Source organism: Antechinus flavipes, chromosome 3, assembly GCF_016432865.1.
Source record: "Antechinus flavipes isolate AdamAnt ecotype Samford, QLD, Australia chromosome 3, AdamAnt_v2, whole genome shotgun sequence".
NCBI lineage: Eukaryota > Metazoa > Chordata > Mammalia > Dasyuromorphia > Dasyuridae > Antechinus > Antechinus flavipes.
In genome coordinates, this window is record NC_067400.1 from 202558869 (window position 1) to 202583668 (window position 24800).

Here is a 24800-nt window from a genome sequence, read left to right on the forward strand (position 1 = left end):
CCTATGGGCTAAAATTCTACTGTTATCATTCTAGGTCAGAGCTTTCTTCTAAAGAATGAAATTCTGAATATAGAAAGAGAAACAATTTGAAAAGGTGAAAAAAAGTGGAGAGTTGTCTAAATAGACTTATGGGTATGTGCAGAGAAATAACTTTTAAAAGATGCATACAGAAAATTAAATAGGCAAGGAGAGAAAAATTTAAAAGTATAGAAAGATTCTGTAAAAATAGTGTCAAGAGCATTAAAACAGACAATGTAGTAAGGTCCTTGAGGGAATGGAATTGCTTTGTGCCTTTATTTTACAGCACCTGGCACTGTGTCTGACATAAAGTGGACTGATTACTGTGGAAGAGATTCTTCCCTAGTTTAGAGCACTGTGTTCATATTCAAGTATTTGGGTATGCATTTTTGAATAATGACAAACTAGAAAAAGTCTGATGTAAAGCAACCAGTTACTTGAGGTTGAAGGACCTCAAGACATTGCCACAAAAATATTGGTTGAAACAATTCTGTTTAGCTTGCAAAAAGGGCCATCTTCAAGGACTTGGAGGGCTAGTAAATAAAAGAAGAAATACACATGTTTTGCTTGGCCCTAAAGGATGGAACTAGAAATAATGTGTCAAAACTATAGAGGGGCATATTTGTCCTTGATAGAGGGAATGACATTTTAATCATTTATAAAAAAAAAAAAAAATCAGGCTGCCTTAACACATAGGTGATACATTCGAGCCAATAATGAACAGTTCATTTTTGCACATGCTGTCAATAAAATCTTTGTTCAGGTATAGAATGGCACTTTCTAAGTCCTTTTCAACATTGAGATCCTGATTTATTTTCAACCAACAGGTCTTTGTTAAGTATGTTTCTTCATATTTCCAGGACTTAAGTGTTTGGAACATCATATGGGAGCTAAATACAGGCTAGTTGGCTGATTGCTTATTTAATAAGGGGGGGGGGGGTCCTCAAACTATGGCCCACAGGCCAGATGCGGCAGCTGAGAACGTTTATCCCCCTCACCCAGGGCTATGAAGTTTCTTTATTTAAAGGCCCACAAAACAAAGTTTTTGTTTTTACTATAGTCCAGCCCTCCAACAGTCTGAGGAACAGTAAACTGGCCCCCTATTTAAAAAGTTTGAGGACCCCTGTATTATTTGCAAAGCAATGGAGTAGACACAGTGCCCTCAAAGGCAGATAGATAGAGCTTGGATAAAACACTGGTTCTGGAAATGTGTGTTCTCACACACACACATTGAGTGACTTTGGGCACATCAATCAACCTCTGTTTGCCTTAATTTCCTCAACTATGATATGAGAATAATAATAGCACCTGCCTCCCAGGGTTATTATGAGGATCAAATGAGATTATATTTGTAAAGTGTTTAGCACAGTGTCTGAAACATAGTAGGTCTATTTAAGTATTTATTTCCCTTTTCTCTGAGTGCATGTTACTTCTTAAACCAAGAACTATGTTATACTTGATCCTTGTCTTTCAGGGATTTATAATCAGGTCTACCATTCCAAAAGATAAATTAATGGCAAAAGGTAGTCAGTATAAGACACATGGCAGGTTCAATTGCATCCAGTAAACATTTATTAAACACCAACCAGGTGCCAGGAATTGTGCTAAATGATGAAGTTTTAAACAAGGGATACAGATAACAAATTAATGCTAAAAATCATTTTGGTTTGGGGTGGTCAGGAAAGGTCCAGAAGAGGTGAAGGAAGTAAGATTTAACTTTGATTTTGAAAACTGAATAAGATTTCTGTTGGTAAAAAGCTGTTCCTTAGAAGGGGAAGAGTTTGAGATAAAGTGAAAGGTATATTTAGGGAACTGTGAGTAGACCAATTAGGCCAGGATCAAATAATGTACAAATTCCTCTTTTCAGTATTTAAAATTCTTCACAACTTGGCCCTAAATCTATTTTTTCAATCTCATTATATTTTACTACCCCTTTGTGCTCCTTGTTCTTCTGCCAAACAGATCTTATTATTATTCATCTATAGTATTAAATGATTAGATTTGTAATCTCAATGCCTAGCACAATGTCTGGCACAAACTAGGCATATAATAAATATTTGTTGATAGACTGATGAATGAAGAATTCAATTAGGCTTTATTGAAGGATTCACTGTATAAGCTGATACAGCTGTAGAGGCAGTGGTTGTATAGTTAGGCTGCATATATTAGATTCCCTTGTTAGAAACATTCATCCTCCTCACCTCCACTTCCTAGAATCACTAATTTACTTCAAAGCTCAGCTCAAAACCTATCACCTCAAAACCTACCACCTCCAATCCTCTCAGCTGCTAATATATCCCTCTCCCTGTCCCTTATCCTGCCCCAAAATAAATGACAACACACACACATATTTCTTTTATGTCTGTGTAATCCCAATACCAAACACATAGGCATTTTGAAAATATTTGTTGATAAACTGATAAGCAAATTAGACTTTAATGAAGGATTCACTGTATATGCTGATAAAACTGTAGGGACAAGTATGGAGATTCAGAAGCATCATGGGCATATAAGACCATAGACTTTCTTCTGTAATAAATCAGAATTCATTCAAAGTTTTTAGTAAAAAAAAAAAAAATCAATATTTATTCTTTACTCTGTCTAAGATATTGTGCTAAGTGCTATGGGGGATGTAAAGAAAACTATGATCATTAAGGAATATGGGCAAAGTTGTGAGATAAAAGAAAAATTATAAAGAGCAATTCAAATTTTTCAAGGTCTTGATTCTTTGCTGTCCCGTTTTTAGCTCATTTGAGAATAGGTAGTTGAATAGATTCTTTCTTGTCTCCTAATCCTAAAAAGAAGTTCATCTCCAAACCATCCTAAATAATGACCGAAATGAGTTTGAGTGAAATGAAAAGATTCACACTCATTTGAAGAGACATTGAAAAATTGGGCCAGATCTGACCTAACCCCTCAGTTCATTACTAATTTAGAGGAAGTAGAAATTTGATTCAGCTTAAGGTTCAATCAAAATATCAACTCAGAAGTACCAATGATCTTTGAACATTAAGCACCTTAAAATAGTCTGTAGAGTTTGACACTTGTCAATCATACCTAATACAATTCTATTTTTTAATCCTCCAATTACCCTAATAAGAATCACAATAAGTTACTTTATATCTTAAGTTCTGTTTAAATCTATTTCTAAAATTCATGTTCTGCCAGGAGAACAGTATACACAATAACAGGAAGATCAACTGTGATGAACTTGACTTTTCTCAACAATGCAATGATTCAAAGCAACTCCAACAGACTTGGGATGGAAAATGCCATCTGCATTTACAGAAAGATTATGGAGACTAAATATGGATTTGAAGCATAGTATTTTCACTTATTGTTTGTTTGTTTTTATCTTTCTCGTGGGGTTTTTCCTCTTGATATGATTTTTCTTGCACAATGTGACAAATATGGAATTATGTTTAAAACCTATTTTTATTTTTTATTTATTTAACCTATTTCAGATTGCTTACTGTCTTGAGGAAGAGGGATATAAGGGAGAGATGGAGAAACATTTAGGACACAAAGTTTTACAAACATGAAAAATAAAATACTTATTAAAATAATAAAAGTCATGTTCTGGCGAACAATCTTTTAACTCCAAACTTTGTAATCAAATACACTTTGGATATATTGTGTATTCATTTGTGCACACACAAAAATGAGCATATACACAGTCTTGTTACTCAAACTAGCTACAAAAAAGATAAAGAAAAAAGGAGTTATAATTGGGAGAAATTATCTTAGAAGCTTTTTTGGGGAAAAGAATAGTGATTTCAAAAGATAAAGTACCCATAGATGGAGTTGAAAGGAACACTAAAAAATGTTTTATGTTAAAGTGATCATAGGAAAACTACAATTAATTTATATAAAGTCCATAAATCAACAAATGGTTTCATGAATACCCATTCAGATATATTAATGTTGTGCTGTTATCACTTAGAACCAGATTTACTTTTATACTGTATACTTTAACATTGTGGGTAAGGGAAAGGGTGACCTTTACTTGAACAATTTTTTAAAATATGATTATTTAAAATAAGCAATGATGTACTGGGGTCAGCTTGAAAAGACTCAAAATCAATTGTCAAATTTTTAGCATGAGCATTTACAATTCAGAAATGAGCAACTACAATAAATCAGATATTGATTTATTGTTTTGTTGACTGCCTAGATTTAAAGAGATGGAGAAAATGTTAATAATACAAATAAACTTTAAAATGTGTTGCGTGTGTATGTTTTTCCAGAAAGCCAGCTGTAAACCAGCATGCCACTAAATATAAGACATACTACAATAGAAAAAGTTAATGAACTAGATTTTGTTTGTTTTGTTATAAGTTAAGGGCCTACTATGTATCAGGCACCAGGGTAATAGTCCAGAGACCTGAGGTCTAATACTGGCTCTACTTGGACCTATGTGGCATGATGTAAGTCACTTAACACCTCTGTGCTTTGGCTGTTTCATGTTAAAAGTGAAGGATTAAGCTGGATGATCTCTCAAGTGATTTCCAGAACAAATATTTTATGAGTTAGTGACTCTATGGCATAAAGCCAAGAGTATATATTCCTCATAAGGATTTTTACTTCAAGACAAGTGGTTGAAGGTAAGAGAAACCCTCAGCAATGAGGAAAAATGAAGTTACACTAAGAGGACCAATACCAAATTTTATTTAGGCATTTATTATTTTTTAAACTATTGTTCTGTGTATCATTTTTAAAAGTGATTAGTAATACTAGTAAATATTAGCTGATTTAATACAAAAAATTCTATTGGGGTTATTTTTTTAAAAATAGAATTGAGTGGGGAAAATAGTAATTTTTTTTCATTTACAAAGTGATTTGGGGGGAGCTAGTTTGATTTGCAGCCCCATAACTGAAATATCGCTTTTCATTTCATTGTACCATAACTTAATTTGTAAACAGTGCTAGTCTTAAAAGTTCAACTCTACCATGTGATAGTAAACAGGATCCATATAAATACATCTGTGTGTGCATGTGCACACATACACATATATAACACATACACTCATATTCACACAAAACGTAAGATACAGTAAAGTTACAAATCATTTCAAGTTGTTTATAAAAGATTTAAGTGCATGGCATGAATTTCATTCTCTGGTATTTTATGTGACAAAACTTTAAACACTGAGTTAAGATGGAAATCATGTCAGACTAATTTCTTTAATATATTCAAATTCAGGTCTACTGCATTTTCAATGTACTATATGAGCAATCAGATATGGGTTACATCTATCAAATGCAAAAATAGGCTATCTATAGTGCTAAAATGGACAAAAATATTTAACAATAGCATTATGCAATATTGTTGTCCCATGACCAGCATCTTAAAATTACTTACTAATTGGAAAAATAATATCATTAAGATTTTCCCCCCTAACAGGAATCAATGAAAAATGTTGACTAAGACAAAGGAAAATGAATTCTACTCAATAATTCAATATCAGATGTCATTCTCTAAACTTCATATCAAAAGCTAAGGATACTCATAATTCTCAATAAAGACTTCTAGCTCATTCTTCAAATAGGATTATTTTCTACATTTTATTTTATCCAGCATACTCATATACAAAATAAATGATAGAATACCATGCAATTAAAGCAATGCTAAAAAATACTGTTGGAAAATAGAATATGTAGTTTTTGGGAAGGTTGAATGTGTTGCCTATGTATATGGTAATATAATATTAACATAAAATACTACTTTCTTGGTTTTGGAGGAAGATATTACATAGGAAGAATGTGAGGTATTAGGATATTAGAGTAGAAACTCACACTTTGAAAATGCTCATTTAAAAAAAGAAATCATATGTGGTTTATTTTGATTATCTTATTATTCAACTACTTGTAAAAAACAATTTTAACATTTTTTAAAACTTCAAGTTCCAAATTCTGTCATTGAGAAAGTAGGTAATTTGATATAGACAACTATATGTAAGGATTGTCAGTTGACTGTCAAATCTCTATGTTAGCACTGTTTTTTTCCAAATCATAAATGTTTTTAAAGACAATCAAGATATTCAACTGGAAAAGGAAGATACTCAAATACATGAAAACCAGATTAAAGCTTATTTGCAAATTCCAGCACTCAATCATATATTCAGAAAATCCTTCCTACCATTTGACACAACTATCCAAATTAACCTAACCTATATACTCAGGTTTCTCAGGGTTAAGGCAACAAACTATGTATCAAGTTCCTAAAAATCTCTTCTTATACTTAACCTCTCTACCATTTTTATTCATTTTTTATCCACTTGCCAAATAGCAAACACTTTTCATTGAATACAATACATTGATATTCATTCAATACAAATAGCTATATAGCTATATAACTTGATAACTATAGACATGACTGTGTAAACAGAAATTATTCTGCTAATTTATTTTATTTTTTAACAAAGCCTCACCTTACTGATTAAATAAAAATGCACTCTAACTCACAATTAAAAAAAAAATACCAGGTGCTAACTTGGTGAAAGAATATTTTAAGGAAAGAAACTGATATTCAACATTAGATCCAATTAGGCAAGGAATGATTTTTGGTACAGAAAAAGTCTTTTGACATTTGAATGAAAAATACTAAAAATAGAGGCAGGGGAAGAATCCAAGGAAACATTTTTTGTATTGATTTAGTATTTTATTTTTCCCAAATTTTTTAGTATTTTTTTTTCCTTTCTCCCCACTCTCCTACATTAAGAAGTCACATATGAAATTATGCAAAACATTTCCATAAAAGGCATGTTACAAAAGAAAACATAAATCTTCTGTCCTTCCCCCCAAAAAATAAAAATTCTCAAAAAAAAATTTTTTTTAAGTACGCTTCAATCTATGGTCAGACACAGTTCTTTCTCTAGATATGCTACAGATAGCTTTTTTTTTTTAATCAGCAAAATCAATTGATCATCCCACAAGATTGCTATTATTTTGTACACAATACATTTCACTTTGCTTGAGCTCATGGAGGACTTTCCAGGTTTTTCTGAGAGCATTGTGGTCAATTCTTACAGAATAATAATATTCTATCACAATCACATACCACAATTTATTCAGCCATTTCTCAATTGATGGGTATCCCCTCAATTTCCAATTCTTTGCCCTGAGAAAAGAGCTGTTATAAATATTTTGTACCTATAGATCACTTTCCTTTTAAAAAAAAAAAATCTCTTTTGTGATACATGCCTAGTAATGGTATTATTAGTTCAAAGGGTTTGCATGATTTTATAGCCCTTGGACATAGTTCATAACTTTTGATTATTTATCAATTGAGGAATGAAAGCACCCAAAAAAGAAAGGTTAGGTAGACATATGTATATACACACACACACACACATATACATATATACACACACATATATATTGTCACTAGTGTCTACTATGCTAAATATCAAACGGCAGGTAAATAATATGCAAAGCTTCAAATATTCTTGCAAATATTCAAATATTGCAAGTTTGTAAAGAGTTATGTCCTACTATGAAGTCCTTTAGTTTCTTGGCAAGCTTATCTAGGAAACTTCTCTTTGTAACACAAATCATCTGTGTGATGGTTTAGGATTGGGAAGACCTGCATTCAAATCTTTTCTCTGAACTAGCTTTGTGACTCTAGACAAATCACTTATATTTTAGATAAAGCTTTAGAATATATCAATTAAGTCAGACAGGTTTTTATCAGCATTGATAAAAAGAACTAAAGAAGTTCTCTCAGATTGTGATGAAATCATAATTTTTTCACATATTCATGATATACTACATATTTACCAGGACACTTTCATAGAAATTATATTAATATTTTAAGATAATCCATGTTCAGAGGCTTTCCAGTGGGGCCACTTCTATACCGTTCTGAGGTATAGAAAATTATATATTTTCTATATATAGAACCAGAAAATCTTATTAAGTCTTTAACGTAAGTAATCAATCAGTCGACAAACCTTTATTTCATGTTTACTATGTACCAAATATTGTGCTAACAAAAAATGAAAAGAATTCCTGCCCTCAGAGTTTATATTCTAATGGGGAAAGACCACACACACACACACACACACACATACATTTTATATCAGAGTATGATTATCAAATTTTACTACAGTCAATTTAACTTAACGAAAGCTGCTCTAATGAACACATAAATTAAAAATATCAACAACATCCAAAGAAGAATTGAAATATTATTCACATGTCCAGTTGTTTAAAAAGTCAAAGTTTACTTTCCTACCTCCCTGGAAGAAACCCAGGGAAATGTGCCAAATATTTGGAACTGATTAGAATGATCAAGACTAAAAGGGTAAACGGAAGCAAAGGTTTCTTAAATGTAGAAACTATCCTTTTCATTCTTTGGCATCTTATACTTTCAATAAACACCTCTTAATCTCCTTTCCTCACTGTCCAAATATTAAGCAATGTCCTCAAAAGTTAAATGGTTTCTCTTACACTATAGCTCCTCAACTAATCTAATATTTATTAGAAACCAGAAAAAAAGAATTACTCATCTAAGATTTATGCAGCTCTTTCACCATCAAAAAGCCCTTTGATGGTGAGCAAGATAAAATTATTCTATGGCTTAGTTTTCTTACATGTAATTTGTGGAAAGTAGGGTTAAAGGATGGAATAAATGATCTTTAAGGTCCTTTCCAATTCTAAAATTTCATGATTCATGTACTTAGTGTTTGCTAATAAACCTGTCAGACACAAAATTAGATTGAATACATTTCAGTCTAGAAAGAGTTATTGGTATTTGAACTTTATAAACTTTCACCAAGATCTGTATTCTGAAGACATGAAGTAAGACACTTAGGAGAACAGGAATGACTCAGATAGATTAGCAAAACATAGTGAAGGATAAAAAGAATGAAGATAGACTTTGCAAAAAACTCTGCCTATTCATACAGATATTCTTAGCAATAAGAGGTTCATGTTTACCTTACCCAGCTATTCCAATAATTCTGCTCAATAACTCCAATAACATTCCTTCACACATGTATGAGATTTCCAAACGGTCAATATGATGCATGTGAGATAAGAGTATTCTGGCCAATAACTTTTATTCACTACTGTTTACTGAGTTGGAATGGTTTGAATTTGATTTGAAGTTGAATTTATATGCAAATTCCAGCACTCAATCATATATTCAGAAAATCCTTCCCACTGTTTGAGACAACTATCCAAATTAACCAAACCTATATACTCAGATTTGTCAGGATTAAGGTAACAAACTATGTATCAAGCTCCTAAAAATCTCTTCTTATACTGAACCTCTCTAGCATTTTTATTCATTTTTTATCTACTTTCCAAATAGCAATAATATTGCTATTTTAGAACCAATAAAAAAGGTTCTAAGGAACTGATAAGAACTGATATAATTTAGAATTCACTAGCTAAGATTATAAATTGTAAATGTTTAATCTCAGATAAGGGGGAGTTCTGATATCCTGGCAGCTAAGTCCTACTAAGTTGTCAAGAATTTATGGTCCTGAGAGCGGGGTGGCTCTCAAGATGGCAGAGACAATACACATTTTTCTCTGACATTCTTTACAACCCTCACAATAATTATGAAATCCAGCCTCTAAATTAGCTCTGGACAGGAAGAACCCACAAATATTGGGAGTGCACCAAATTATCAGCAAAAGATAATTCCAAAGATCACCAAAAAAAGGTCTGTTTCAATTGGAAATGGGAGGGAGGCAGCAAGGACAATCAATACTAATGCCAGCGCAGATAGCTCAGAGTTCTGGGGCAGAGAACTTACCAGAAGAAACAGACCAGAAAAGATCTGTTTCAATCAGAAACGGGAAAGAGGCAACAAAGTACAAACAACTGACCACAAACACCAGCAAACAAAACAGGCCCCGGGACAGAGCAGTCTCAATGTGGTGGTGCAACTTCCATGGGCAAAGAATTTGCAGGAATAAGTGGACCAGAGAAGGTCTGTTTCAATCAGAAGCAGCAGAGAGACAGCAAGGCCCGGGACAGCTGACTACAAACACCAGCTCAGACAGCTCAGGGTCCCAGAGCAGTGCAGTCTGAGAGTGGCTGAGCAGACTACATCCACAAACACTGAGGCAGACAGCACAGAGCACTGGGGCCTTGCTGACGACTCCATGTGGCAGAGCGAGCACCAGGAGTAAATCAGCACTGACCCAGTACAGCTGTGGTGGTTTGGAAAACCTCTCACGCCCTAAAGGCAGACCTTAACTTAACTTTTTTTTTTTTAAATAACTTTACCCATGCCAGGGTAATTTTTTACAGCATTATCCCTTGCACTCACTTCTCTTAACTTTTTAAAAAATGAGTAAAAAAGTAAAGAGAACTCTAACAATTGACAGCTTTTATGGCGACAGATAACAGATGTCAAACCCCAAGGAGACTAAAGGCAGATTGTCTCCAGATGAAGCTCCAAAAGGTGAAATAAGCTGATCCCTATCACAAAAGGCTCTCCTAGAAGAACTTAAAAAGAATCTTAAAAGAGAGCTAGAAGAAAAATGGGGAAATGAAATGAAAGCCTTGCAAGAGTTTGGAAAAGGCAACACAAAATAGACATAGCAAAAAGGAAAAAAGCATATAGTAACTCATTAAAAGATAGATTTGATAAACTGGAAAAAGGAAGCAACTCGCGAAAAAACAGAATTGGTGAAACAGAAAAAAAAAAAAACTTATTAGAAAACAAAATTTGTGAAATGGAAAAAGAAAATAACTCCTTAAAAAAACAGAATTCGTGAAATGGAAAAAAATTCTATAGAACAAAATGACTCATTCAAAAATTCAATTGGGGGGACTTCCGCCCAAGATGGCGGAGAGGAGGCAAACAGCTGTGTAAGCTCCGCATTTTCTCTCAGAATCCATTTCAATACAAGCCTCTGAATTAATGCTTGACTGAAAAAAAAACCCACAAATAGTTACCAAAAGAAGATATCCTTGAAATTTGCCAGGAAAAGTCTGTTTTTGCTGGAGGGCAGGGACAGTTTTAGATAAGGTGCAGGCTAAGGGCAGGCAGCAGCAGCGAGAGTGCAGCAGGCAGCTCACAGCCGAGCAGACCGGAGCGAGGTGGGGGTATAATCTCAGCCGTCTCTACTTTGCCCTGGCAGCAAGTCAATAGCCCAGCAGAGAAGCTAAAAACATCGGGGGTGAAGAATACAACCCTAAACAGCTGGAAATCTCTCAGGACCTGGCCACCCCTCCCCCACAGTGTCTCAGCATGCTCTCGGAGTCTCAGAGCGCAGGCGCAGCACAATCCTGCTAGTGCCTCGCTGCTGCCCCTGCAGTCTGTAGAGGAAGCTCAGTAACACCATCCAGCCCCTCCCCCGCCAAAAAAAGCAGATTCCATCTGGGTTTTTTTTCTTTTTCTTTGCTAGTTTGTCTTTGATTCTTCTCTGACAAAATGAGCAAAAAATTGAAAAGGACCTTAACTCTTGACAGCTTCTATATGGATAGAGAGCAGACTCTAAACCCTGGGGAGACTAAAAACAGACTGTCTCCAGCTGAATCCCCAAAGGAGGAGATCATCTGTTCCTCAGCACAGATGAATCTCGTAGAAGAAATTTAAAAGGCTTTCACAAGAGAGCTAGAAGAAAAATGGGAAAAGGAGAGGGAGGCTTGGCAAGAGAGTCTGGAGAAGTCATCCCACTCATTTAAAGACAAAGTGGATAAAGAAATCAAATCCTTGAAAAATAGGATTAATGAACTGGAAACAGAAAATAGCTCTCTAAAAAATAAAATTGGCAAAATGGAAAAAAAATTTCATAGAACAAAAGAACTCAATTGGACAATTAGAAAAAGATATTTAAAAAGTGAGTGAAGAAAATACTTCATTGAAAATCAGAATCGAACAAATGTAATGGAATGACTTGAGGAGACAAGAAGAATCAGTCAAGCAAAACCAAAAATATCAAACAATGGAAAAGAATGTGAAATACCTTCTTGGGAAAACAACAGACCTGGAAAATAGATCCAGAAGAGACAATCTGAGAATTATTGGACTCCCAGAAAAGTATGATGAAAAAAAAGAGCCTGGACACTATTTTCCAGGAAATTATCAAAGAGAACTGCCCAAAAATCATAGAAACTGAAGGTAAAATAGACATTGAAAGAATTCATCGATCACCTACTGAAAGGGATCCTAAAATCAAAACACCAAGAAATATAGTGGCCAAATGCCAGAACCCTCAGATGAAGGAAAAAATACTGCAAGTAGCTAGAAAAACCCAATTCAAATATAGAGGAGCCACAATAAGGATCACCCAGGATCTAGCAGCATCCACATTAAAAGATCGAAGGGCCTGGAATATGGTATTCTCAAAGGCTAAGGAACTTGGTATGCAACCAAAAATAACTTACCCAGCCAGAATGACCATCTTTTTCCAGATGAAAAAACCAGAACTTAACAAAAAGTTTGACCTACAAATATAGAACTCAAGAGAAACCTAAAAAGGTAAAAAGAAATCTTGGGAACTATATTTCTGCTATAAAGATGTATAAAGAATACATGTATACCTTGTTCTAGAAAGTAGATGTGGAAAGGACATTGTACCAGAAAAAGAGTAAAGTGGGGGTACTACATCTCATGAAGAGGCAAAGGAAATCTATTATATCTGAGAGAAAGAATGGAGGGGGATGAATATAGTAGGTATCTTACTGCCTTCAGAATTAGCTTTAAGAGAAAAAATTTAGACACATTCAATTTATGGTGAAACTTCTCCCACCTCATTGAAAAGTGAGAAGAGAAAAGTGAAAAGGGAAGGAAGAAGCTAAGCGAAAGGGAATACGGAAACTGTGAGGAAAAGGGTTAAGATGGGGGAGGAACTCTAAAGTGGGGGATGGGATACTAAAAAGGGAGGGCTGAGAGAAGCAAGTGGTGCTCACAAGCTTAATCTGGGAAGGGGGGAAGGGGAAAAGAAGAGAGAAAAGCATAAACAGGAGTTAACAAGATGGCAAGTAATATAGAATTGGTAATAGAATTGATATAGAATAGTTAAACATAAATGTGAACAGGGAAAACTCCCCCATAAAGAGGAAGCAGTTAGCAGAATGGATTAAAAGCCAGAATCCTACAATATGTTGTTTACAGGAAACACACCTGAAGCAAGGAGATACATATAGAGTAAAGATAAAAGGTTGGCGCAAAATCTACTATGCTTCAGCTGAAGTCAAAAAAGTCGGGGTAGCCATCCTGATCTCAGATCAAGCTAAAGCAAAAATTGATCTAATTAAAAGAGATAAGGAAGGGCACTATATCTTGCTAAAGGGTAGCATAGATAATGAAGCAATATCAATATTAAATATATATGCACCAAGTGGTGTAGCATGTAAATACTTAAAAGAGAAATTAAGAGAGCTGCAAGAAAAAATAGACAGCAAAACTATAATAGTGGGAGATCTCAACCTTCTACTCTCAGAATTAGATAAATCAAACCATAAAATAAATAAGAAAGAAGTCAAAGAGGTAAACAGAATACTAGAAAAATTAGATATGATAGATCTCTGGAGAAAATGTAATGGAGACAGAAAGAAGTACACTTTCTTTTCAGCAGTTCATGGAACCTATACAAGAATTGACCATATATTAGGACATAAAAACCTCAAACTCAAATGCAGTAAGGCAGAAATAGTAAAAGCATCCTTTTCAGACCATGATGCAATGAAAATTACATTCAACAAAAAACCAGGGGAAACAGACCAAAAAATAATTGGAAACTAAATAATCTCATTTTAAAGAATGATTGGGTGAAACAGCAAATCATAGACATAATTAATAACTTCACCCAAGAAAACGATCATAATGAGACATTATACCAAAATGTATGGGATGCAGCCAAAGCAGTAATAAGGGGAAATTTCATATCTCTAGAGGCCTATTTGCATAAAATAAAGAAAGAAAAGGTCAATGAATTAGGCTTACAACTAAAAAATGCTAGAAAAGGAACAAATTAAGAACCCCCAGTCAAACACTAAACTTGAAATTCTAAAAATAAAAAGAGAGGTCAATCAAATTGAAAGTAAAAAAACTATTGAATTAATTAATAAAACTAAGAATTGGTTCTATGAAAAAACCAACAAAATAGACAAACTCTTAGTAAATCTGACTTTAAAAAGGAAAGAGGAAAACCAAATTGTTAGTCTTAAAAATGAAAAGGGAGAACTCGTCACTAATGAAGAGGAAATTAGAGCAATAATTAGGAGTTACTTTGCCCAACTTTATGCCAATAAATTCGACAAATTAAATGAAATAGAAAAATACCTCCAAAAATATAGCTTGCCCAAACTAACAGAGGAGGAAGTAAACATCCTAAATAGTCCCATCTCAGAAAAAGAAATAAAACAAGCTATTAACCAGCTCCCTAAGAAAAAAATCCCCAGGACCAGATGGATTTACATGTGAATTCTACCAAACATTTAAAGAACAATGAGCTCCAATGCTAAATAAACTATTTGAAAAAATAGGGATTGAAGGAGTCCTACCAAACTCCTTTTACAACACAGACATGGTACTGATACCTAAACCAGGTAGGTTGAAAACAGAGAAAGAAAATTATAGACCGATCTCCCTAATGAATATTGATGCTAAAATCTTAAATATTAGAAAAAAGATTACAGAAAATTATCCCCAGGATAATACACTATGACCAAGTAAGATTTATACCAGGAATGCAGGGCTGGTTCAATATTAGGAAAACTATTAGCATAATCGACTATATCAATAACCAACCAAACAAAAACCATATGATCATCTCAATAGATGCAGAAAAAGCATTTGATAAAATCCAACATCCATTCCTAATAAAAACACCTGAGAGCATAGGAATAAATGGACTTTTCCTTAAAATAGTCAGGAGCATATATTTAAAACCATCAGTAAGCATCATATGCAATGGGGTAAAACTGGAACCTTTCCCAGTAAGATCTGGAGTGAAGCAAGGTTGCCCACTATCACCATTATTATTCAATAATACTAGCCTCTGCAATAAGAGTCGAGAAAGAGATTAAAGGAATTAGAATAGGCAATGAGGAAACCAAACTATCACTCTTTGCAGATGATATGATAGTATACCTAGAGAATTCCAGAAATTCTACTAAAAAGCTATTAGAAATAATTCATAACTTTAGCAAAGTAGCAGGATACAAAATAAATCCCCATAAATCCTCAGCAGTTTTATACATCACCAACAAAATCCAACAGCAAGAGATACAAAGAGAAATTCCATTCAAAATAACTGTTGACAGCATAAAATATTCGGGAATCTATCTACCAAAGGAAAGTCAGGAATTATATGAGCAAAATTACAAAAAAAACTTTCCACACAAATAAAGTCAGACTTAAATAATTGGGAAAATATTAAGTGCTCTTGGATAGGCCGAGCAAATATAATAAAGATGATGATACTCCCTAAACTAATCTATTTATTTAGTGCTATACCAATCAGACTTCCGAGAAAATATTTTAATGATCTAGAAAAAATAACAACAAAATTCATATGGAACAATAAAAAGTCGAGAATCTCAAGGGAATTAATTTAAAAAAAAAAAATCAAATGAAGGTGGCCTAGCTGTACCTGATCTAAAATTATATTATAAAGCATCAGTCACCAAAACCATTTGGTATTGGCTAAGAAATAGATTAGTTGATCAGTGGAATAGGTTAGGTTCACAAGACAGAATAGTCAACTATAGCAATCTAGTGTTTGACAAACCCAAAGATCCTAACTTTTGGGATAAGAATTCATTATTTGACAAAAACTGCTGGGATAACTGGAAATTAGTATGGCAGAAATTAGGCATGGACCCATACTTAACACCATATACCAGGATAATATCAAAATGGGTCCATGATCTAGGTATAAACAACGAGATTATAAATAAATTAGAGGAACATAGGATAGTTTATCTCTCAGACTTGTGGAAGAGAAAGACATTTGTGAATAAAGATGAACTAGAGACCATTATTGATCACAAAATAGAAAATTTAATTATATCAAATTAAAAAGCCTTTGTACAAACAAAACTATTGCAAACAAGATTAGAAGGGAAGCAACAAACTGGGAAAACATCTTCACAGTTAAAGGTTCTGATAAATGCCTCATTTCCAAAATATATAGAGAATTGACCCTAATTTATAAGAAACCAAGCCATTCTTCAATTGATAAATGGTCAAAGAATATGAACAGACAATTTTCAGAGAAGAAATTGAAACTATTACCACTCATATGAAAGAGTGTTCCAAATCACTATTGATCAGAGAAATGCAAATTAAGACAACTCTGAGATACCACTACACACCTGTCAGATTGGCTAAGATGACAGGAAAAAATAATGATGAATGTTGGAGAGGATGCGGGAAAACTGGGACACTGATGCATTGTTGGTGGAGTTGTGAACGAATCCAACCATTCTGGAGAGCAATCTGGAATTATGCCCAAAAAGTTATCAAACTGTGCATACCCTTTGATCCAGCAGTGCTACTACTGGGCTTATATCCCAAAGAAATACTAAAGAAGGGAAAGGGACCTGTATGTGCCAAAATGTTTGTGACAGCCCTGTTTGTAGTGGCTAGAAACTGGAAAGTGAATGGATGCCCATCAATTGGAGAATGGCTGGGTAAATTGTGGTATATGAATGTTATGGAATATTATTGTTCTGTAAGAAATGACCCGCAGGATGAATACAGAGAGGCTTGGAGAGACTTAGATGAACTGATGCTGAGTGAAATGAGCAGAATCAGGAGATCATTATACACTTCAATAACGATACTGTATGAGGATCAATTCTGATGGAAATGGCTCTCTTCAAGAATGAGAGGATCTAAATCAGCTCCAATTGATCAGTAATGAACAGAACTAGCTATACCCAGTGAAAGAACACTGGGAAATGAGTGTGGACCACACATACCATTTACACTCTTTATTACTGTTTGCTTACATTTTTGTTTTTTTCCTCAGGTTATTTTTACCTTCTTTCTAAATCCGATTTTTTTTATATAGAAAGACAACTGTATAATATGTACACATATACTGTATTTAACATATGCTTTAACATATTTAACATGTATGGGACTACCTGCCATCTAGGGAAGAAGGTGGAGGGAAGGAGGGGAAAACTTGGAAGAGAAGTTTTTTCAAGGGTTAGTGTTGAAAAATTACCCATGCATATGTTTTGTCAATAAAAGGCTATAATAAAAATAAATAAATAAATAAAACGAGATAGAGAAGGGGGGAAAAAATATAATTTATGGTTCTACCCTCAACCTATCAGAACCGAATTGATGGTCTGTGCTTAGAAATCCCTGAGCTCACCAATGTTTGGATTCCACCCCTTTCCTTTGTCTCCCCTGATCACTTGGAGCCATATATAAATCATTGGAATCTCACATTCGATGCTGAACGATTTAAGACATCAGCCCTGGGACCAAAATGGATCCTTTGGTCCCAGAAAATCTCTCCCTCTCAGAAAGCCAAATAAAATATTACAAACGCTCTAATCTCTATCTTGCTTCAGTTTTTCTGGCATTACAGGGCTTAAGAGTCAGGAAGCTCTGAGTTCAAATATGGCCTTGGACACTTACTAGCTATGTGACTGAATAAGTCGCTTAACCTTGCTTGCCTCAGTTTCCTTATCTGTAAGATGAACTGTAAAACAAAATGATCATTCAGCATCTTTGCCAAGAAAATTTTAAATGGGTTTTGTGAATGAAGTTAGACATAATTGAAGCAACTTAACAACTATATAAATATAAATACATTATGTTTATATAATACTTTAAGATTTGCAAAGTGATTTACATACATCACCTCACTGGATGGAGAGACATTAGATCAATTGCCATCTTATGATCTGTTCTTTGCTATGCAATGCCACCTATTACCCAAAACCCAAGGAGTCTGGAATACCCCTGGGCACTGCATGACAAAGAGAAAATCCATCATAAACAAATAAAATAAATAAATATAAGGTAATTTTAGGCGAAGGCATTCGCATCTGCTGGGATCAGGAAAAGTTTTATATAAGACAATTGTGCATTACCTGAATTCTGAAGGAAACCAGGAATTCTGAGATGCAAAAATGAGGTAGAAGTGCATTCAGATACTGAGGAGAACCAATGCAAAATCATAGGGAAAAGATCTGGAGTTTCAAGTGCACAGAACAGCAAGTAAACCTCCATGACTTGATTGCAGAAAGTATAGAGGAAAAATCTCATTTTAATTATGTTGATTTTCATTTACACACATCACAAAGTCTCAGTGCTTTGGGTCAACATTCTAGATCACCCATAGATGTGGATCTTGACCCAACTTCTAGCTATTCACTTATTGGAAACCCCCAAACATGTACAAACTGTCAAAATGAACTGCTTACAGTTTCCCAAATGTATCTTTTGATTTTTTTTTACCCGTAATTAACCTGCCTATCCTAAAAGATCCAATTCAAATTTCATATGAATTTTTCCCTGATCATTCTGGCCTGAATTGATTTCTTTCTGAACTCCTATATCTTTTTTTTTTTGTCTTCATCCCTCACTAGCCACTCAATCAAGCAATCAAAAAGCATTTGTTATGTATCCATTATGCATCAGGAACTTAAATGCTAAGAATATAAAGACTTTTTTAAAAAAAACTCCACTCCTCAAGACTTTTATATTCTATGCAGATTAAAACACACTTTTTTTCCACTTTATTTTTTTGTTGGGAGGAGTTTGGCTTTTGGTTGGGGCTTTTTTTTGGTCTATGTTTTCTTTCATAAGATAACTAATAATGGAAAAGTGTTTTGCATGACTGTATATGTGTGTAACATATCAAATTACTATCTTGGGCAGAAAAGAAGAGAGCAAAGGAGAAAATTTGGAACTCAAAATTTTTTTTAAATAAATGTTAAAATTGTCTTTACATGCAATTGGGTAAAAAATAAATTATTTTTAAAATAAACTTTTACATTCTATTGGAGAGAAGAGGAAAGAAAACAATTATATATATATATACATATATATATATGTGTGTGTGTGTGTGTGTGTGCATATATGTATGTATGTATGTATATACATGGTATATGTGTACAAGTAAATAAAAAAATACAAGGTAATTTTAGGGGAAGGTACTATCATCTGCAGGGATCAGGAAAGTTTTTATGTAAGATAATTGTGTATAAGCTGAATTCTGAAGAAAACTAGGAATTCTAAGATGCAAAAAGAAGGTAGGAGTGTATTCAGCTACTGAGGAGAACCAATGCAAAAACATAGGGAAAAGAGCTGGAGTTTCATGTCTATAGAAATGCTTGACTGGTTTGCAGAGAATATGTAAGGGTAGAAGAAATCTGGAAAACGAGATTGAGACCAAATTGTGAAAAATTTTAAATGACAAATAAAGGATCTTATTTTATGCTAAAGACAACAGGGACCCACTGGGATTTACTGAGTAGGGAAGAGACACATTTACAATGGTATATTAATAATAAAACCACATTAAGAATGCTCCTGTTCTAATAATCCTGTCAATAATTGTAGAGGAATATATTTTCCTTTGGGTTTTAGGGAATATTTATTAGTAATCCTAAAGCCCTCTGACCTAAGAGTACTATTGTTCTGACAATCTGTCTGAAAATAATTGCAAAAGTCCTCTGGCCTAGGAATTTAATAATATTTCTTACCTTAGATTATAGGGAAGATATATTAGTAATCCTAAAGCCTTCGGACCTAAGAGTACTCTTGTTCTAACAATCTGTCTGTTAGTGATTTCAAAATCTTTTGGCCTTAAAATAATCCTACAAACATTACTGCCAGATAGATAAACTGTTGATCAGTAATAAGCAAGTTCTTAAGACAATAATGAATAACACCACCCCTAAAACCTACCTGAAAAGCCATAAAATTAGCAAATAAGTAACATAAAGCTCTAATCCAATTCTGCATAAATCTATCCCCCTTGCTAATTTCTTTTGGAACTTAGCCCACTGCAATTGGCATTACAATTACAATAAAGTTTGACCTTTGACTAGGAAATGGGTTCAAACCTGCAAATTCTTTTGAGACACCTCATGACACTGGTCTATTGGGGTCTTCTTCCCAACATCAAAAATTATATAATATTTCATCACCATATCTTCCAAACTGGTAGGCAATTTCCTTCAGAAAAAGGACTTTATTCCAAAATTTCCTTCTAGAACATCTAACACAGTAATTTATTCATGTTTTCATTTGCTATTCAATTGTTTTTCAATCTTTTCCAATTTTTCATGACATATAATATGTCATGACATAGGCAGAGAGGTATATATAATATATCTCATTCTTATCAGTGCCAAAGTCATGTGTGCATTATGGTAAGAAGTCAGAAGATTTCTCTATCAATTTTCTAAACAAGACATTTGTAATTTTTAAAATATCCATTTTTGATCAATTTTGCTGATTTCTTTCTTTTTTCTTCAAAAATTATTATTTCTTATATGGAATGAATCTCTAAGAAAAGGGAAGGATACAAAGAGAAATGTTGATATTATGAAAAGTAAAATAATGAAAATTTATTTTTAAAGAATTACTACATGTTCCCACTGTCTTTCTACTATCTTTATGATCTTTAAACTGATGACATTTTTTATATTTATCTTTTCCTTAATAATCTTGGATTAGTTCTACTTTGTAGATCATTCCTATTTATGTTTTTTTGAGCATACTACTTTAAATATCAATCAAGATTTACAGGCAATTTGTATGTTTATATAGACTAAGAACACCATTCAAATTCAGTTGTGACAATACCATCAGAACAAATAACAAAAAGATTTCCAACACCAAGCCAGAGACCCACCTATTTTAAGCAATACTTTAACCCAATAATTTAGGCTATTCTCCAGAATTTGCTGTTATGAAATATGACTGTCGGGTCATGGAAAATTTTAATGCATAAGGAAAGTTAAGCAATTTCTGCTACGATCATGTCTGTTGTTGATGTTGAAAAGTTTTCTACATCTATTTATTTAGATAAATTTTTGACTAGTAAGAAAAAGGAGCATGGAATTCATGTATCCAGCATCTCCTTATTCCAAACTTTATGCCAAACTCTACTGTACAAACATGTTGGTTACAAGAACCTTTTTGGACTTTATTTCTCTTTGTGCAGAAATCTTAGAATCATATGCATGATAGAAGCTCCTAAATAATTCAGGTTAAGCACTTGGATATCTCATAACTGTCAGAAACCTCCTTTAGAGAAAAAGTCAGTGAAATAGTTCTTCAAAATATCTGGATTTAAGCATCTGTGAATTATGCTCAAATATATTGGTTTCATGGCATTTTTAAATCATCTGCAACTAGACTTTTCCAGGATATTTTGCACAGAGAGGGAAAAAAATCAAAGTGTTATATATGACTTCGTACAATCCAGAATTAAATTTCGCTCAAAAAAAAAAAAAAAAAAACTCATATATAACAGATTTTTTTTAAAGTTCTATCCTCACAGTGAAGTGGCCCATGTTTAATACAAGTAAAACAAGCTGGATTCTATCCTGACCACAAAGATCAGGAGACTCTTTTCTAACTCTGGGGAAAAAAGTAACAATCTGAAAATCATTATACCTGACTGTTAAACCAATACAGACTTATACAATGTTCCAAGAAATAATCCTACTTAGAGTTTATTTATATTATTTATATTATATTTATATTAATTGGAAGAAAGGATTTTTTAAAATTCAAATTTCAGTTATAACTACAATAAATCTAAATGTATAATTTTCAATAAAGACAAAAATATATTGCTCCCTCTACCATGCTTCCAGGTATACCTCCCATTGCCTCTAGAATAACTGTAGTGTCTCTTAATGCTGCCCTAACCTTGTAACTCCTTTTAGAGCTACTCTTAACTGCTCCTCCAGCAACGTTGACGGCAAGGCTAGGCCACACATTCTTCGGGTACCAACCAGGATAACACAGAGACAGACTGACCAGGAGGTAGGGGTGAAGTGAAAGAAACTTTATTCTTAAATAACACATATTTATATTCCACTGAGGATCTGGGAGAAGGGGGAGGTTCTCTAAGAAGCTGGCATAACAGGATTGGCCCGAGAAGAGGGAGGGAGATGTGCTAGGCTTTGAGAATACTAAGGAGGGAGATGTGGTACCTGGGGTCACACACTGCCTCTTGGGTCTATGCCCCACCTCCACATAAAACTCTCCTCGGTACCTCTCATCTCTCAGGTCCTCCCACATACCTTGAACTGCATTCCTTTCTCCTAGAGGCTTTTTAACCCTTACAAATAACAAGAACAACAACAATAGCTAGCATTTATATAGTGTTTTACTTGTTATCACATTTGATCTTCTCAACAATCCTATGAGGTAGGAACTATTATTATTCCTATTATATAAAAGAAGAAACTGGACCTTAGAGAGGTAAAATAAATTGGCCAGGGCCACACAGCAGTATAAACATCTGAGGCAATATTTGAATTCAAGTTTTTTTTTTACTTCAAATCTAGCACTCTACCTACTGTACTATTCTGCAGCCACAAAGAATGATATCCATAGAAGATACTCCCTCTCCCCCACATATTACTCTTACATACTCTGTGGCCTTAAAAGAAAAGAAGGAAAGAAGGAAGGAAGGGAGGAAGGAAGGAAGGAAGGAAGGAAGGGAGGGAGGGAGGAAGGAAAGGAAGGAGGGAAGGAGGAAGGAAGAGAAGGAGGGAGGGGTGAACAATCCTTGATGCTACAACAAGAAGCAATAATTGGAATAGATAGATTATTCCTTAACATTTTCTGTCCCTGTGATAATATTACAGTATTTGCCCAGCAGTCCATTCCTTCCCTTCTCCTACCAATATGGGAAAAAAGGAAAAGAACAAAAGACAAGAGTTTAAAAATGGAAGTAGTAAGACAGGATACAAAACTGACATCTTCTCACTCAGAATAGGAACCAAAAGAAAATTGAATTTTTTGCCAAGGAAGAAATTTCCTCAAGACTGAATCACATTCACCTTTTAACAATGAAGCAATGAAGAGGAAAAACTAAACTGAAGCAAAGACCTACTTGTGAATGAAAGAATTAGAAGTAAAGTAGCAATTATCCATTTCATCAAGCTGCCCAATCTCAATGATTTTGGAATCTAACATTTCTTGACCCATATTCCCTTTGAAATACCTTCCCAAGACACATCTGGAACCTAAAAATCTAGTACTATTTTCTCCTAAGTGAATGCAATAGTACAATCCTAACAGAACATGATGAAAAGACAAAATTACCCTGGTTATCGCTTGATTTCCACTATCAATAGCATGTCTTTCAGCTATGAAACCAAAGGAAATGTGCTAGGGGAAGAAAAGGGCAACTTCACCTGGAGCATTTGGCTGGAAGACTTTATTCAGATCCAAGGAGGATGTTCTGGAATGGGATTTCTGTGGTCTCGGTGGGGGAGTGGGAGGTTCCTCGACCCTTTTCATGGCCTCTTCTAGAGATGTGTTAGAGTAAGATCTGCAGCAAAATAAGGGAATATCAAAAGGAAGATAGCAATAGTTTCACTCTCTGGAGTTGGAAGTGAGAGAGGAAAAATAATATCCCAAAGGCTTAGTCAAGTGATTTCAATGGTCTTGAAAAGCAATTAGCATGAACAGGGCAATGAGGTGTCAGACTCAAGTATAAAATGAAGTCATTGGCCTGTTACATCTTTAAGCCTAAATGTCCATTCTTTGTGATGGGAGGGTTAGGGAAGAGAAACGTATCTAAATTCCAACTGTTATTGAAACTACACATCAAAAACAGAAATACGTTTGCCAGATCTTCATTGGTTATGCATCCTCATTTTACCACAAGGATCACATGGCATTAAGCAAACATGTTTCTCTCCTAATCACAGGGCATGCACTATATTGTGACTAGTAAAAGCACAAGGCAGGTATTAGAATCACAAGGAAACATGTCCCAAATACAATCCAAATACACAGAAACCAGAATTGTTTTTAATTCTAAGAAACATTAGTTAACATGTTGTTTTCAGACTATATTATATTTTCATATAATACCTCCAATAGTTTGGTTTATGTAACTCAAACCACAAGGAGCCATAGAAGGAATTACCCAAGTAGGAGGTAATTCCTTCTATGGCCACATTGACTGAAATGTTTTTAACAAAAACCTTGATCATTTTGGATAGTAAGACATCCCATCCCTGCCCCAACATAAGAGCCTATTGTCTATGAAATCATATTCTTTTAGAGTCTGCGAAATATTGGAACTAGAAACTAGGAAATTGTACAATTCCAGGCTTTCTCATTTAATCCTCAAATGACCGTGATCAGGTAACTAAACTAGCAAATGGATCTTAAGTTACCTGGTTTAAAGTCAGGGGGAGAGTAGGAGGGAGGTGACATGTAGGGGAGAAGAATAAGACACTTGGAAGAATATTTTTAAAACAAACAAATACAGGTGAGCTGCTTTACGTGGACTGGGTGGAAGCGTTAAATTCTATTTAATAACAGAAAACCATCTATTCTAAGCAAAGGAATTACAGTTACACAAATTTGCTTTTGCCAAATAAGTTTTTCAGATTTCTTTTGCTGCAGTCAAGGGATTTTTTGGTATTGTTTTATTTTGATTTCTTGCAAAATTTGTACTCTTAACTAAAGTCGGCATTAAGAATTCAAGGTGTTATTTTCACAGTAATACAGATGGCATAACAAATACCAGAGCCAAAGTTAGTACCAGAGTCAAAACAGGACATGTGTGTTCTGGTTTTTATTTTCTTTACCAAAGACAGAGGGAATTGAAGTGAAAGGGGGTCAGCTTTTTAATAGT

General features: G+C 34.1%; 1 protein-coding gene across 6 annotated transcripts in view; it reads right to left on the reverse strand.

Annotated features, from left to right (window-relative positions):
* The window catches only part of REPS2 (RALBP1 associated Eps domain containing 2), a 299240-nt gene that overhangs the window by 64262 nt on the left and 210178 nt on the right, over positions 1–24800 (reverse strand). For 2 of the 6 annotated variants that reach the window (XM_051984430.1, XM_051984429.1), the window contains exon 13: positions 23344–23480. The exons of the other annotated variants lie outside the window; for them this stretch is intronic. In XM_051984430.1, the coding sequence (XP_051840390.1) occupies positions 23344–23480 (137 nt within the window). The remainder of the gene's footprint in view (positions 1–23343; positions 23481–24800) is intronic. 6 annotated transcript variants of the gene reach the window in all.